The 17,029-nt window shown below is 37.8% G+C and overlaps 1 protein-coding gene across 2 annotated transcripts in view; it reads left to right on the top strand.

Moving 5' to 3' along the window:
* LOC113013075 (deoxynucleoside triphosphate triphosphohydrolase SAMHD1-like) overlaps nt 1–17,029 on the top strand; it is a 96,201-nt gene that overhangs the window by 10,597 nt on the left and 68,575 nt on the right. Inside the window, exons 5-18 of one of the 2 annotated variants that reach the window (XM_080295450.1) lie at nt 410–570; nt 1,016–1,329; nt 1,741–1,829; nt 7,887–8,051; nt 8,136–8,236; nt 8,438–8,549; nt 8,625–8,716; nt 8,814–8,935; nt 10,426–10,580; nt 10,885–10,911; nt 10,989–11,060; nt 11,202–11,306; nt 11,420–11,554; nt 11,737–12,318. The exons of the other annotated variant lie outside the window; for it this stretch is intronic. Of the exons in view, the coding sequence (XP_080151576.1) occupies nt 410–570; nt 1,016–1,329; nt 1,741–1,829; nt 7,887–8,051; nt 8,136–8,236; nt 8,438–8,549; nt 8,625–8,716; nt 8,814–8,935; nt 10,426–10,580; nt 10,885–10,911; nt 10,989–11,060; nt 11,202–11,306; nt 11,420–11,554; nt 11,737–11,790 (1,704 nt within the window). The 3' untranslated portion in view covers nt 11,791–12,318. Of the gene's footprint in view, nt 1–409; nt 571–1,015; nt 1,330–1,740; nt 1,830–7,886; nt 8,052–8,135; nt 8,237–8,437; nt 8,550–8,624; nt 8,717–8,813; nt 8,936–10,425; nt 10,581–10,884; nt 10,912–10,988; nt 11,061–11,201; nt 11,307–11,419; nt 11,555–11,736; nt 12,319–17,029 lie in introns of those variants that run through there. 2 annotated transcript variants of the gene reach the window in all.

Genomic DNA, 17,029 nt, shown 5'->3' with positions numbered 1-17,029 from the left:
AAAATGATCTTAAATACCAATCAAGCTTTTTTCAGCACAGAGAATGGGTTCAGTGGTATTTGTATCACATCACACTAATATTTAAAACTTATGAGACTTACCTGATGCACCTACAGTATTTCAAAATCCTAGGGTGACACTGTTTGAGTTATTGCATCGCAAGTTTTTCAGAAAAACTGACCTCTGACCTTGACGTTTAGTTCACTGAGATTTGAACTTCGGAGATTTTTAATAACTACACCTATGGTGTCAATTTCAAAATCCTACATCACCTCATAACTCAGAGCTATGATATCCACAAAGTTGGGTGTCCATGCGCCAACTCAAAAGAAAACTAAAAACCACTATGGAGGCTTTTTTTGTTTTTCTAATTGTCTTTTTGTTGTCTTGTTCTTTTTTCTTCACAAAGGTGTTTAATGATCCCATCCATGGCCACATGGCATTACACCCAGTTCTGGTCAAAATTATAAACACTCCAGAGTTCCAGAGACTACGAAACATCAAGCAACTTGGGGGGATTTATTTTGTTTATCCAGGAGCGTCCCACAACCGCTTTGAACACTCGATTGGGTTTGTCCACTGGTTTTCACTCATGCACACCTATTTGTGAGAAAAATCCAAAACAAGGGACAGACTGGTTTATCTACAACACAAAAAAATGAAAGGAACACTTTAAATCAGAGTATATCATCAAGTAATTAAAACTTCTAGGATACTTATCTGGTCAGTTAAGTAGCAGAGGGGGCTGTTAATCACTTGAAGCTGCTTTCATGTTAATTAAATTAACAACAGGTACAATAGAGGGGCAACAATGAGCCAACCATCAAAACAGGAATGGATTTACACGTGGAGGCAACTGACATTTGTTTCCCTCCCTTTTTCCCCTATTGAGATCTGATGTGTTTTCAAATTATTTTTTAATTATTTATTTTGTTTTAGCAGTGTAGTAATGTACTAACTGAAAACAATTAAGACAATGTACTAAAGACTGTGTGTTCTACATTTTGCAATAAAGAGTGGCACATTTATCAGGTGAGCTTGCAAAATCTCTGAAGGGGAAGCAGGAGGAGCAGATCGAGTATTTGGAGGAGATGAAGAACTTGAAGCCTGAACAGTTGGGCATGTTGAGGGAGTTGAAGAACTTGAAGCCTGAGAATTTGGAGAGCTTGAAGAAGTCTAAGGACTTTGACCCTGAGGATTTGGAGGTGTTGCAGAGGTTTAACCCTAAGGATGTGGAGAAGTTGGATAAATTAGAGAAGTTTAAGGAATCCCTCATCAGTGACCAAGATGTCCTCTGTGTGCAGATTGCTGGTCTTTGCCATGACCTAGGTAACTAATACAAGCATTTTGTTTTATAAATATTATATTGCAGATGGACATCATAGGGTGTGATTAAACATTTTTTAAAAATGATCCCAATGTCAAGTACTATGTTGACCTTGACCATCGATGTGGCTAGAACTAACAAAGTCTTGACCAAAAGCAGAAAATAAAACCCATGTGTTAAACAGGATGAATTAGTAGGATAAATTAAGACACTATACAGCTGATGTTTCTCATCTTAATAAAACAAGAAATGCAGAGTTTCAGTGTTATACAATATTCCCTTTTGACTAGAAACCATTCAATGCACTGTTCACATCTACACAAGTGCCTGTCTATATTAGTTAATGTGCATTGCCTGAAGTTCTAGAACATAACCCTGTTGTTCATATCATATGTTTATTTTGTCATTTGAAGGACACGGGCTCTATTCTCATTTTTATGACCAGTTGTTTATGAAAGCAATCAGAGACAACAAAGGCAAAGAATCCAATGGGACATGGGAGGTAAGAGTTTGAAATAATTGAAACACAAAATTTTAAATTAAGAATAAATTAATTAAATCATTATATAAAGTTATCTGAGCTTTAGTGGTAACTGGTTTTAGTCTTTGTAGGACTGTTCACCAGCATTATGATTCTTAGTTTCTGTAATAATTTTGGATTATGCCCCTTAGTTACTCTCATCATGTCTGACTTTCTGTGTAGCTTTTCCCTGCTACTCAGTGTTTAAGGCTGAGATCTTTTGATTTTAATTGTATTTTTGGATTCCTGTTTTTTTCTTTTATTATTCTAGCATGTTGATAATCTTTTGGTATTTTTCCCTTATTCATCCATTAAATTAAAATCCATAAAATCCATGTTAATTTCATACTGTATTGTCCGACTTTTTTCAAATTACTTAAGAATCCATTCTCAAGGGGAAAAAAATAAAATCACACTAATGTAGAAGCCTCAAACTCCCAAAAAAATAGTGTCTATCAAATATGCACAAGGCATTAAGGGGGTTAAAGAAGTTTTTCCTTCCTATTGTCTCCAAGTGCTTGCTCATTGGAGGAGATGTAACTGTTGGGAAACTCAGTCTCCTGTGAGTTGCATGTTCCTTGCCCAGTTTTATTTTTTAAATTTTGCTTGCTGCAACTTTTGGAGTGTTTTCATGGACATTGCCTTTATAAGCAAAACTACTTGGCTTTATTTTGTGTCCAGTCTGAGTTTGGGTTTACTCCTGAAACGAACAAAACTCAAATCCTTGCTCTTGCAAGGACCCTGTGGTGTAAGGGTGCAGGGTTCATGTTGTCAGGTTTAACTCAAATCAAATCTTTTCTTATCACTGACCAAGTAATGGAAGTAAACTAAAATTTAAATTATCGCATTTCTGGTCCAATTACCTACCCTAAAGCACACATTATAAACTGTTATTCTATTCACTGCAAAAACTCAAGCCCAGTGAGAAATCTATACAGAGTATATGAAATGATACTCTGTATAGTAAAAGTTAAAGCAACCAATTCCCTTAACTTTTTTATGATAATGAACAGAGTTGAAGTGTACAGAGTTGAAGCTCAACTCTGTACACCGTTATAAGTGTGCCACAAAACCAAATAATCACAGTATATGCAGCGTGCGGACGTAGCACCCAGTCCATGAGGTGCTGAAAGGGGGCCGGGGCTCCAAACAAGCCCATTTGAAGCGTAACAAACTGGTACAAACCGCACGGAGAGGAGAAGAGCATTTTTTCCTTGGACACGACAGACAAGGGAATCTGCCAATAGTCCTTGGTTAAATCCAGTGTTGTGAAAAAACGGGCCGTGCCTAACCGGTCCAGGAGCTAGTCGGGATAAGCATCAAAGCGCGAAACTTTCACCTTGTGATAGTCGACACAGAACCGTATAGACCCATCTTTCTTCAACACAAGAACTATCGGGCTACACCAGGCGCTGTGCGACTCCACTGTCATTCCCATTTTCAGCATTTCGGCCAATTCCCTCTGAACAATTTTCCGTTTATGTTCAGGAAGCCTGTAGGGCTGTGAACGACTGTGCGACCTCATAGTCAACGTCCCCAACTCGCCATGTGACCACAAAGGGTCCTTGCCACTTCGCAAGCAACTTTGAGCTGAAAGAAGGGAGTAATACAAGCACTTTGCCTGGGTCTAGCCCCTCTGTTATACAGGCATTTCTGACGCTGCTGAGCCTGGCGTGAATGGGATAGTGGGAGTCCACACTAGCGCCCGCTCTCAATGTGCAGCGGCAGGAGCCCGGTGCCTCGGCACCGCCACTGGGGCTTGTTTGCTTGGTGTCTGGCTGCCTCCTTTGGGCACCTCTGCTTTGGCGGCGAGATGGTCCTCCGCCAGTGTGACAGCGGCCTCCAGACTAATAGGTCGGTGGTACCACACCCATCTCACTGCCCCTCTACGATCTGCTCCAGCACCACTTTGTCCACCAGCCGTGTCTCGCCCCGCTGACAGTACAGAGATAGCCTAACATATGAAACCTGAAATGAACGCTGTTTATTCTATTTATTTCAACAAAGTAACTATATTCTGATTACCACATATTTAAACCGTAGCTGTAACAGAATACAGTTAGTCATATTTTGTATTTTAATTATGTAACGCCGGTACATGTATTCGGTTACTCTCCATATGATACCACTTGGCCAGCACAGACCAAGCAGGTCTGTGGCTGCTTGGTCTGTGCTGTACAGTTGTCCCTCGCTATAACTAGGGATGGGTATCGTTTAGGTTTTATCCAATACCGGTGCCAAACCGGTACTTTTGAAACGGTGCCGGTGCTTAAACAGTGCTCGAACCAGTGCTTAAAGAATGGAGAACACAGACTTTGTCCAAAAACCTCTCATGTTTAGCTATTTTTTTGTAAAAAGATAACAATGTTAGCCTTTTCTGCAGCTACAGGGCATATATGGTATGACTCTTGGCTGGAAGCAGTGCTTAAACAAATGCTTAAACAAGTGCTTTAACAAATTTTCCACCTGTGGGACTTATAAAGGTCATCTTATCTTAAACAATGGAAAAAACATAAACTTTGTCCAAAAACCGCTAATGTTTAGCTGTTTTCCACTTTTTCTTTGGTCATTTTAGCTTTTTTGGCCAGGATGAAGGGAGTATCTGCCATCAAACAAGAAGATAGCCACATGTAACTATGACGGTGTTTGCTAGTTCACCTTACATGCATTATTTAATAACGTGGTTAGCCTACTCAACGTAAATTACACACGAACAACATTAAGCTACTCACCCAGAGAAGAATGGCTGCTGTTGCCATCATCATCCGTTATCATTTCTGCTACACTGGCAGGGCTAGGGGCCAGGACTCTTCTCTTTGGGTTCTTGAGGGATGTTAACTCCAGGTCTAATAACACCACACCCGCAGTAGATGTGCTCGGTGTGAGGTCTTGCAGCAAGCTATGAAAATACGGCGCATTTCTCGGCTTTTAAAAAAAACACTATGCTTCGCCAGGTGTTTCATCAGATTCGAGGTGTTACCTCCTTTGCACAGTATCACCTTAAAGCACTTGTTGCAGGCTGCTGAGTTTGCATCCTTTGCTGTGAAGTACAGCAAGACTTTTGACCACTTCGCCTTGGGCATTTTTAATCTGTAGCTCTGCTCTAAAAGAACGTATGTACCTGCTATCCTGCTACTATCCTTGGAAAGGTAAAATGATTGGCTAGAATCCAAAGGGTATGACACCTCAGGGAAAAAAAAGCACCGAAATGTGCACTGCTTTTCGATCTGGTTATTACTGTTTATGTCAGAATCTGTGCCATAATGGCACCGGATACCGGTACCCATCCCTAGCTATAACGCAGTTCACCTTTCGTGGTCTCGCTGTTTTGCAGATTTTTTTTATTGAATTTTGCATACTTTTTTTTCAACAATGCATTGTGTTCTGCTTCCTGATTGGCTGTAAACCATTGTACAGTACACAATGAGTTCAACTTGTCAAATTTACATATGCATCTATACACATGCTAAAGGAAGGCAGAAATAACTATAATTTTGGGATTATAAGGCGCATTAAGCGAAACAAAACAGTCAGATAAGTCAAACTTTAACTCATTCTGCTTGCTTCTGCTTGCTTCTGATTACTGACACTGATCGAGTCAAAATCATTGCTTTGGCCGGGTGGTCATTGTTTTTAGCACACAACAACCGGCAAGTGGAAACTAGAACTGTACTTTGAAAAACCCTGTTTGTGTGTCACCAAATACCGTTTTAATATTTTTTAGCCAAGAATTTAGTGGTTTAATCTTCAGATATCTGGTCGGTTTGTCAAGATAAAGCCTCTTTGCAAAAGTTAGCTGCTATAACCCCCGCTGTTCACTGACTTCATTTACTGAGGTTATATTTATCAGGTTTTTATTTCCTGATGTTCGTATGTGTTCATACCTGTTTCAGTCGCCAATTCTGAATTATAACTAACATTAAAAACACGTCTGAGGAGGAGAGAGCGCAAATAAATCCGCTTAACAACTGATCTTTGGGTTTTTGTTCAATAATCAGCATGACTTGTGTATAAATGCATAAACTTTATTAAAATAAATAACATTGGTGTTTCCATCAGGTAGTAACTGTTAGGTTTAACTGTACAAAGGTTGTTTGACACTATGAAACACATACAGACTTCATGATGTTCGGCTAATATTTTTATATTTTATATTAATCATGAGGGTAAAGGCCCTGTACACCTGTTAAGAAATATACTCTAAAACACTTCTTCAGTAAAAACTCAGAGAAGAGAAACACACAGAACTTCTTGCTAGCAAGGGCAGTCTCCAGAACTGAGAATCGCACTGAGAAACTGCCCCGGTCTTTATTTATACTCTTCAGTGAGCGTTTGTTCCTTACATTGGAATGTGGAGGTGTGTGTGTGGGGGGGGGGGGGGTCAGAGTGTGGCCCCATAAATGACTTCCCTTAACCTACTGGTCTGGAAAATCCAACAGTTCATCTATATGTAAAAAAGCACTTAAACTAAAACTGACATAGCTACGTTAATCCTACCGTAAAACAATAAGACAAGGTACGACCTCTCCCAGGATGTGGGGGTGAACGCCAGAACACCTTGAAATGTCACAGACCCCCTAGGATGAGACATTCTTTCAATATGCCACCAAATATATACTTCTAAACACTAATGATTACATGCAGTATTCTACCATATGCAAACTTATATCATTAAAATATTATACTGACTACTAAGTACAATTTTCCATTGACAACACCACAGAGCGAGGTCAGCATATCCACAATATCTTCAGCTCTCTGAGTTAACCCAGAGTTTCCCAGCTGGGTCACATGAAAGTATCAGCAGCATCAAACTAATCTAATGTCATCCACAAATAATTCAAGGGTTATACCAATATGATTTTACAAAAAATCATCCTTATTACTGCCAACTATTAAATGTGTCGTAAATATTTAATTATTTCCAATTTTAATTAATTAATGCCACATTTAATTAATTATTTAATGGTGTATTTAATTAATTCATTATGGCAGTCCTGGGTGCGTTCCATAGAAAGACAGCGATACATGTAGAAAAAACAAAATAAAGAAATACAGATGACTACATCCGAAAAAACTGAGAAAAAGAACAAATAGTGCTGTGCATAAAAGAAAAGTGGACAGTGAAAATAGAGCAATGGATGAATGCTGGGTCTCTCCAGATCCAATTTTTTTTTTATCTCTGAGATGACAAGGACCCTAGAGAACAGTTTGTAAGAACTGACCCTCCCACTTTTCCAATGAGATAAGTTTTTCAGGTATGAGAACATAATCCAAATTAAATATGGTTCCCAGCTAATCAGTGAGCACCTCCTCGTGTGTATTAGGAAGGCTCAGCTACTGATAGAAGTTGCCTGAGACTGCACGACCAGACAGACCACCCTGTGCACGACCACTAATAACATTAGTGATGGTAAATGTTAAAAAAATATATATACACAAAATGTAATTTGTCACTGCAAAAAATGTATTCTGTTCATCTGGATGTATGGTTTTCAGTGGGAGAAACAATTTGTTACCCACCTCATCCACGTGATTCTTCAGTCTCACCTAAGTGATGGTTTTGCCAACCTTATAAACAGAACATTTGCATAATGACTGAAACTAGCATCACTAACGAACAGTGGATTGAGGTTAGTTTCATGATCATTAATATGCAAATTGTCATGACCATCAACAGTCACTGTTATCTTAACAAAGAAATGAGTAAAATATAACATCTTTAATGTCCTTTAGAAACTAAATCTATCAAACAGTGTTTCAAACCAGTAACTTCACACTTTCACACCTTTATTAATTTTACTCTCCTGTGTGTGCCAAAAATAGTGGTGATATTACGAAAACATTTAACGATTCAAATATTTAGATTTACTATGATTGTCTTGTCCACAATAATAGAATGGGATATGATATGTGAAAGCTAATACTGCTGTATCAATTAATCATTATTTGGCAAAGTTGTTTATTTTTTTCTATGCGCATGCTTGCTTTAACTTTAAAGTTTTCACCACTAAAACACCCACCTGTATATTCTTGCAGCATGAGGACGCCTCTAATGGCATGCTTGATCACATACTGGAAAACACAGACGGCCTGAAGGACATGATGGAGAAGTGTGGGCTGGAAATAAAAAAAGAAAAAGAAGATGGAGATGACTTAAAGTTCATTAAGGAAATGATTAAAGGAAAGAAAAATATGGATCAGGTATTGGACAGTTGTGTGAATTAAGTATCATCTTTGCTGCAGAAGACAGTATCTAATGTTTCTACTCTGGCTTTATTTCCACAGTGGCCATATCAAGGTCGAGAAGAGAATAAATCCTTTCTCTATGAAATTGTGTCAAACAAGGAAACTGGGATTGATGTTGACAAGTTTGACTACTTTGCCAGGTAAAGCTTGCTTTACAAAAGAAAAATTCACTTTTTGATGCAATATGCAAAACTACTTTGTACTGTTTTCTGCATTCAACTAGTTAGTTTTACTTTTTGTAGCAGACTTAGTGGTTCTTTGAAGAGTTTACCAGAAGTTGTTTTTTTAGTAAGTTTTTGTTGTTGTTGTTTTATTTGCATGTTTCCTCTCTCCCATCTCAGGGACTGCCAACGGCTGGGCCTTCCGAACAGCTTTAACCATCAGCGCTTTATCACGTTTGCAGGGATCTGCTGTGATGAGAATGGGCGCAAACACGTTTGCTCTAGAGAAAAGGTGTTCACCTATTTTAAATCTGTTTTAAAGGAAAAATTGATCTGAGTAGCTATAACTAAATTATCCTGTCAACAGGAATTGGTAAATCTGTATGACATATTCCAGACAAGGCTCTCTATCCACAGAAGAGCCTGCCAACACAAGATAAAAATGGCTGTAGAAATTATGTGAGTACTTACAATTCCATTTTTAATACTACACAACACAACATCTAGTTTGTCTGCAGAGTGCCCCTGAAGTCATGTGTTCGGTTATTATGTCCAGGATAAAAGATGCCCTCTTACTAGTAGATGACCACCCAGACTTCAAAACTATGAGTTCAAAAGGCGAGATGCTTTCTCTTTCTGACAGCAAAAAGGACATGCAGGCATACGTAAAGCTGACAGGTAGTGGCTTCGATCTGTGGATAAATTATAAATTGTCTTTGCATGCACTCTTTTTCTTACTGTTACAGTTTTTATTTTTCTATTTCAGTTAATTTCAGATTTTTATTTATAGGTGCCTTTAAGACCCTCAAGGTCACCCTACAATAGTACAAAACAGTAGCAGCAATACCATATAATAAGATGTAGCAAAACAAAATTTAAACACAAGGTGAAAATAGACAAAGACGGAATTATGGGTATCCAATTCTGAATAGATGGGTTTTGAGACGTGATTTAAAAGTGGTGAGAGAGTTTGTGGTCCGGAGATCTGGTGGAAGTGCATTCAGGCATGCAGGTGGAACAGAAAGAAGGGAAGCTGAAGAAGAGCAGCGTGTATGAGGGGGTCAGTACATATGGAGAAGATCAGATACATATCGAGGAGCAAGGTTATGAAGCGATTTGAAAGTAAGAAGCAGGATCTTGAAATTTACACGGAGGGAAGCCAATGGAGCTGTTAAACAACAGGTGTTATATGTTTGGTTGAACTAATTCTGGATATAATACGAGTAGCTGTATTTTGAACTAACTGCAATTTATGAAGAGATTTTTTGAGGTAGACCATAAAGAAGAGAATTGCAGTAGTCTAAACGAGATGTGACAAGAGCATTGACAACTATGGCGGTACTGTTTGGAGTGAGTGAAATACAGAGGCGGTTAACATTACAAAGATGAAAATAGGAAGACTGAGTGATATTATTTATATATGCTGTGAAGGAAAGAGTGCTATCAAGAATGACACAGAGACTCTTAACCAGAGGGGAGGGTGTGACAACAGAGTTATCAATGGATAATGAGAAATTATTGTTTTGAACTTAAGTCAGTTTTGATTTGGTGCCTATTAAAATTAATTCTGTTTTATTGCCATTAAGTTTAAGAAAGTTGTGAGTAAACCAGACCTTGATTTCACTTAAACAGTCAGAAATGGATGTGGGTGTGAGAGTAGCTCTGGGTTTGAAAAATAAATAGAGCTGGGTGTCATCTGAGTAGCAGTGAAAATGGATGCTATATTTCTTGAAAATATTACCTAGGGTGGGAGATAGATAATGAAAAGTGAAGGACCCAGGACAAAGCCTTAGGGTACACCAGAATTATCTGGAGTAGATAGTGATCTGTCAGTGAGTAAATGAATGAACTGTGAACGGCGAGAGAGATACGAGGCAAACCAGGCGAGTGCTGTACCATTGATGCCAAAAGATGTATTTGAATAAACCATCTCCAAATACAGATACAATTTGTGAAAGAATATGGACAACACTTTTAACTGACACTTTTAAATATTTCACTGTTTATTTATTTAAACTACTGTGGTCTGCAGAGCTTTATTTTATTGTATTTTGTTTGCTATAATAGTTCAGTTTGGGTTTTTTTGTTGTTGTTTTTTGTGATACAAATTTGTGTAAATAACTTTGTAAGTACTGACTTAACCAATTTATTTCTGGATTACTTTGTAGATCAGGTGATTGAAAATATACTCAACTCTTCCTCTAAGAAACATTGGTGGTTTAGCTGGAGAAACAAGAAAAACAATAAAAATTTGGAGGATGCAAGGAAGATTCTACAGAGGGTTATGACTCGGGACTTGTACCGCTGTCTGGGTGAAGCCACGGTATGCAGTTATGTTTTCATGTGCCTGTATTACAAGTCAAATATTCACCCTTAATGGGATGCATGGAAGGAGCAAAGGAGGGAAAGAAAAACAAAATCTGAGCTTACAAGGCATACAATACTACTTTTTAAGAAAGTTTTACAAGAGCTCAAATTTGGCAGATGAAAAAAAATCTAGAAATAGAGAAATTAAGAAAAACAGATTTTCTTTAAACATTATATATGTGATCACGCTTGCTGTGTGTTTTCAGTACTGAATAAATCCTTTTCTTCTCTCTCCCACATTTCCCCTTTCTCCATTGAAGAAAAAAAAACAAGTGGAAATAACAGAGGTAAGAATGAGAACATCTCATGAAACAAGATTAACAAAACAATAATAATTACACATGTTTTCACCTCCATCCTTCAGGACATGAAGGAAGATTTGAGAAGACAACTGGTTGACGAAACTGGGGTCAGCAAAGATGACTTTGAAGTAATTGTGAGTTTTATTAATTCAAACCTTTTTTAAAATCTTGAGTTTTGTTCATTTTCATTTGATTTAAAAGATTTTTCAACCTCCACTGGGCCAATATTCACATGTGATTATAAAGACAGGCTTCTCTGTAAAATTTCATTTTAGGAAGTCACTTATGACTATGGGAAGGAAAATGAGGACCCCATCAGTAAAGCATATTTCTTTCGCAAGGATGATCCTGACAAAGGAATCCCAATGAAAAAGTTAAAGGTCAGAACTACAGCATTTCTTTGCATGAGCTTTGTGTTCTTTTTTTAATCATTTCCAAAAGACAACTTTGGGTGTGTAATATGTAATTTTTATCCTACTGTCCCTGATGTCAGGTGTCCAAGCTTTTGCCAAATTGTTTTTCTGAGAAGATACTTCGGGTTTACTGGAAGAACCCAGAAACTAAATCTGATATTAAACGAAAAGCCGAGGATTGCTTCAAAAAGTGGTGCAAGAAAAATGGCTTTGAGGTATTGCTTTATTTTATTTAATTGCTATGATTGATGATAACTACATAATAAGCAAAACTATGTGAGTGTAAGCAGGAAAAGTGCATTTAAAAGAAGAGCATCCTGTCAGAGCCCTGAGTTCAGTTTACACTTCATCACTCTTACGTCTTGGTGGTACTAATAAACTTTATTTATAAATACAGATACAACAAACGGATGATGATGACCATGACACCCCAGCACCTCCAGGAAATTAACAGTGGATCTGAAAATTTGAAATATCCAGATATTACATTTTTGTGAAGAGATTTTAATATACGGTAGGTGATTTGAATCTGGAAATTAGTGTAGTTTGGATATCTTCATTTTTTTTTTCATTTTTGAATTTAAACCCTAGCTTTATGATTTAGTCTAGATATGAAATGTTATAAAAATGTTACATATTAATAAACTATTTTTTGTGATTAATACTGATACTAACTACTTCCTTCAATACTTCCTTCAACATGTATCAATATGAAACAAACTGTTGATAATCTGAAATAAATCATTTATTGTAATGTTTCGACTACATATTGTTTTCACTAGAATTTCACTAAATAGATCACCTCAGTTCAATAAATGCAGGTTTCTGTACTGCTGTGATTTGCTCATTGTGTGAAAATTAATTCTTTATCATGTCATCTCTAAATGAACATTTAGAATAATAGAACCTTTTAACTGTTTTTCTGTCTAGATTTATTTCCATGCTGATTTCTGGTCAAAATAAATGTATTTTTCTGTTTGTTTGTGTCATTGTGTATGTGATTACTCGCGTTACAGAGGTTCCTCAGTTATTTGCACAATGAGTGGATAGAAAGAAAAAAAATCAAACAAACAAGCGTTCTTTTCTTCCTGTGCACTTCGCATAAACTTATTTCAGTTTGTATTTGGGAGAAGGAAGATGCTACAGCAGTCTACAAAGGCAATATGGACATTACTTTTATTTTTATTGCACAACAAGACAAGAGCAAAACTGTCTCCAGGACAGAAGTGATTGCATTATATTTATAACACAGCTCTTTACAACCATCTGCAAAGAAACAATGCTAACACAAAGCTAACAAAGTACCTGGAGGGATGATTAAAGCTGAGTGCAGGACCAAGACTCAAATGTTGAGTTTGTCTCTCTGTGTAACTCATCAGCTGATCAAAGTCATGACACCACAGTTGTCCAAAAATGCTGATCAAATCAACTGAAGATGCAAGTTTTTTAGTCCTTTTCTTCATTCTGTCTTCTTGTTCTTCCTTCCTCCATTCTTGTAGGATTTTTTAATCAATGGTATTCCTGTCTTGGCTGAATTTGCATTAAGTTACTCAATGAAAGTAACGTATTCTGAATACTTTGGAATACTATATATATTGTCATGCTTTTTACAACTACATGACTGTACTATTGCTGTGTGATTTATTACTGAAGGCTACTCGCCATACCAATACCAACTAGATTTTTAAACCTTAATATAAAATGAGTAACAGCAGGGTGGACATCAAGTAAGGCTGCACTTTTTTGCAATGATCTAGAAAACTATTTCTGGATCAGTAATATGTTTTCTTTTTGTCTGTTAATAATCATGTGGAACTGCACATGATTATTTGCAGCTAGCAGGTTGTTAATGCTATCTATCAAGTCTAAAAACAGCATGTTAATATGTGGAGATAATATGATCAAAAATGATCAGATTAAATATTTGTTCAATTCAACTTAGTTCAAATCAGTTCACATTATCTTTTTTTCTTAAAGACGTCTACTACATCATGTATGATTGTTCTTTTCACTAGCTTAAAGTATCACATTGACGCGAAGCATACATTAGTCGGGGATGCTGCTAGAACGTGTCACCCAGCTTGCGACAAACCACTCACAGAGCATAGGGGACTCGGTAAGTCTACCTCGGACATATTGACTGACACCATTGCCAAGTGGATTGCAACGAACTGCAAATCTATTAATATCATTGAGAACATGCGTTTTGCATAGCTTTGGTTCACTTTTTACATAGCTTTGGTTTTTAAAAAAGTTGTATTTCACAGGAGAGAACCTGTGCTCAAAGACTGAGGAAAACTATTCAAATTCTCTTTGAACTTAAGTATACATTCTTTGTGTTTATTCTGCATTTACTTCATTATATTGCGTAAATGTCAGTTACAAGCTTAAATATAAAGTTGAAAAAATGTAATTGCAACCAGGCTATTGATCAAGTAATTGTGAGATTAATTAGTAAATGTTTTTAATCTATTGACAGCACTAATTAATAGTAATAAAAATCACACAGCATTAGTACATACAAGTCACACCCCAAAGAGGGTAACTCCCACTGGGTTTAAATCTGGAACTCTCCACCATTTGACCCTTAGAACTGAAGAAGCTTCTCGGATGAGAGGTGAAACGTCTTCAAGCAACTTAAACAAGTCCAGACGCTTTTCTTTCCAAGCTCCTTAGACTACGATGACCTGGATGACTGAGAACCTTCACAGACACTGATGGTGAACCTGAGAACTGAGTTCCACCTTAACCTTGGTCAGTATTTATGTAACCCAGTGTTAATTTAGTTACATGATATTGTTTGATATTCAGTATATATGTATATATCAATATTTTTGTTCCCGGTGAAAATGTTTCCTCCTGAATTGAATCTATCTCAGCCAAAACGATTTACTCAGGAACAAATAAAACACTGAAATAAACTAAAAATTAACATTTCGAAGTTACCTAAGAGACTATATCATGTTTAACCTGAGCAGATTTAAGACACCGGGGGGGTTGAAAACGATGTGCCGGGAATCCGCTGTTGTCGCCGGCTCTAGTAATCCTCGACCTCCTGGTCTGCTATGGAGCTGGTGGGTAACAGACGTCTCTGAAAACGTCGGAGCACGTTTGGAAATGTTTGGAAGAGCTATCAAGCTTGAGAATTAGAAGCCATGCTAAGTGGACGTTGGTAGCCAAGTCCGTATGTCACTGTGGGGTTATGAGCTCACGTTGTTTGTAGCTGTGCCAGAGAGCAAGCTTGGGTGAGCTAGTGGGGAATATCTCCATCTGCAGTAGCCTTAAAAGACTATTGTTCGTTCTCCTGCCAGAGGCCTTGCTGCCGTGCTGTCTCGCTGGTGCCATTAAGGGATTGGTGGATGCCATCTATCACTCCGGACCTCGAGTATTTGGACCCAAGTACTCACACACATGTTTGCATTCAGTGCCATACACTCTCTTTATTTTTGGTTTTAGTAACGCAGTAACGCAGCGTTCCTACGGGAAAGTAACGGTAATCTAATTACCGTTTTTGCCATAGTAATCACTTACTTTACTCGTTACCTGAAAAAAGTAATCAGATTACAGTAACGTGTTACAAGTAACGCGTTACTGCCCATCTCTGCTGACCACTACAAAGCTTCAAGAGATTGAGTCAGTCTTGATCGTGACACAAGGTCTGGATCCAAAAACAAAAAGGGTCTCTAAAGTTTTAAAAAGCTTTTAATGTTTTATCTGAAGCGTTTTCCTGGACAAGTTCAATTCAAGAGAGGATTGTAGCAGCTCACACAAATTCAAAAGCTCAAATAACTTCAGGACACACAGGGCTTTCAAAGATTTATTTTAGCCCAGACTATTTTCAGCATCTTCTTGAAATACCTCTTTCTGTCATTATTGCAATCAACAATCATTGCAAGGTTGTTGGAAATATCTCAACATTCCCAACAGTCCAGAAGACTTTTCAAAAACATCTGTGTACGGAGTGTGAACATTCTCAAAACTGTATTGTATATAGTTTTTTTTTTTATTGTGTAAATTTAATTTTTGTAAAACTAATGTTCCACGTGTCACTGTTGAAGTGGGGTATTAATCAGTGCGACGCCACATGTAAACATGTTGCATGTGTGGGGTTTCCCAGCCAGAGCTGCATGGACTCCACACTGGTGAGGCACACTTTCTGTAGCTCCTCTCCCTGTACTAAATTATACGTTTAAATTTGGTGTATTTTTCTTTGCTAAGTATTAGTTCTTATGGCTAAAAGCTCACAAAGTGTTTTTGATTGTTTTGAACGATTAAAATAGTAATTGGAACTGCGTTTTATCTGTTACACCATCCGTTTATATGTTCCTTACTTGTGCTAAACAGGGATGAGGAGAGGCCTGCTGTTGCTGTGTGACACTGATTTTGCTGCTGCACTTTGTCTTTTAGGTATGTGTAAATGTATAGTTTTTGTTTTATGTGTATAATGAGTTCATTATACACATGGACTCCACACTGGGATGAGGAGAGGCCTGCTGTTGCTGTGTGACACTGATTTTGCTGCTGCACTTTGTCTTCTACAAATAAATCCAGTTTCCAGCCAGTCTGTGTCTGTCATTACAATGCAGTCAACCGTTTGAAATCTGCTACATAAAAGTGGTGCCGTGACCCGGATTCATCTGATCAGCCACTGCCGATCGCTGAGGTTGAGCTGGACACTTCTGACACCTGCGATATCAGCCAAATTATCTTGTGGATCCTTTTGGAAAAATAATGTTTTGTTAGTAGGCATTTCTCCAAGATACACGTGTTAGAGTTTAACTGGGCTACATTTACATGTGTTGTATTTTTCTGGGTGATAAGCGCTTTCGTATTTTTCTTGTTTCCAATTCTTTTTGTAGTTATTGTTAATTTCCTGTAAGTAACATGACTGGGAGGGGCCAAGGCTCCTTTAACCTTTTCACACCAGTTGCTGGGAGAGGTTGGAGACTGTCTGGGGCAGATGAAGTTAGGGACAGATCCATAATGTCTCATGATGAGCCATCAGAATCAGATGACATTATCCAAAATAATGCTCATGGGCACCAGTTTTCAACCCCTGCTTTGAGTGATGACAGCACACACAAGGAGCTACGTAAGTAAGTAAGTAAGTAAGTAAAACTTTATTTATATAGCACCTTTCAAGATAAAAATCACAAAGTGCTTCACAGAAGCTAAAACCTAAAAATAAAAATCAACCAAAAGCAAGTTTAAAAAGATGGGTTTTTAGCTGTTTTTTAAAAGCGACCACTGAGTCCACAGATCTCAGGCTCAAAGGGAGAGAGTTCCACAATCTGGGGGCCACAGTTCCAAAAGCTTTGTCACCTTTTGTTTTCAGCCTCGTTTGTTGGACAGCAAGCAAGCCCTGGTCACATGACCTCAGGGACCTGCTGGGAATGTATGGATGTAAAAGTTCACTTATATATGTTGGTGCTTGTCCATGCAGAGCCCTGAAAGTCAAGGTCAAAACCTTGTACAATGGGACTCAGCTTAGCAATGTTTCTCAAGTGATAAAAACAGGAGCAAACCAAAGATTTTACATGGGCGTCCAAAGTCAGAGCTGAGTCAATACTAACACCAAGGCTCCTGATAGACGGTTTTGCAAATGTAGCAAGTGGACCCAAGTTTTCCATAACACTAGGTACAAATTTTTTAGGAGCACAAACAAGAACTTCAGTCTTCTCCTCATTTAG

The sequence above is a fragment of the Astatotilapia calliptera genome, chromosome 20 (genome assembly GCF_964374335.1).
Source record: "Astatotilapia calliptera chromosome 20, fAstCal68.1, whole genome shotgun sequence".
Taxonomy (NCBI): domain Eukaryota; kingdom Metazoa; phylum Chordata; class Actinopteri; order Cichliformes; family Cichlidae; genus Astatotilapia; species Astatotilapia calliptera.
This window is presented reverse-complemented; position numbering and strand designations above follow the sequence as displayed.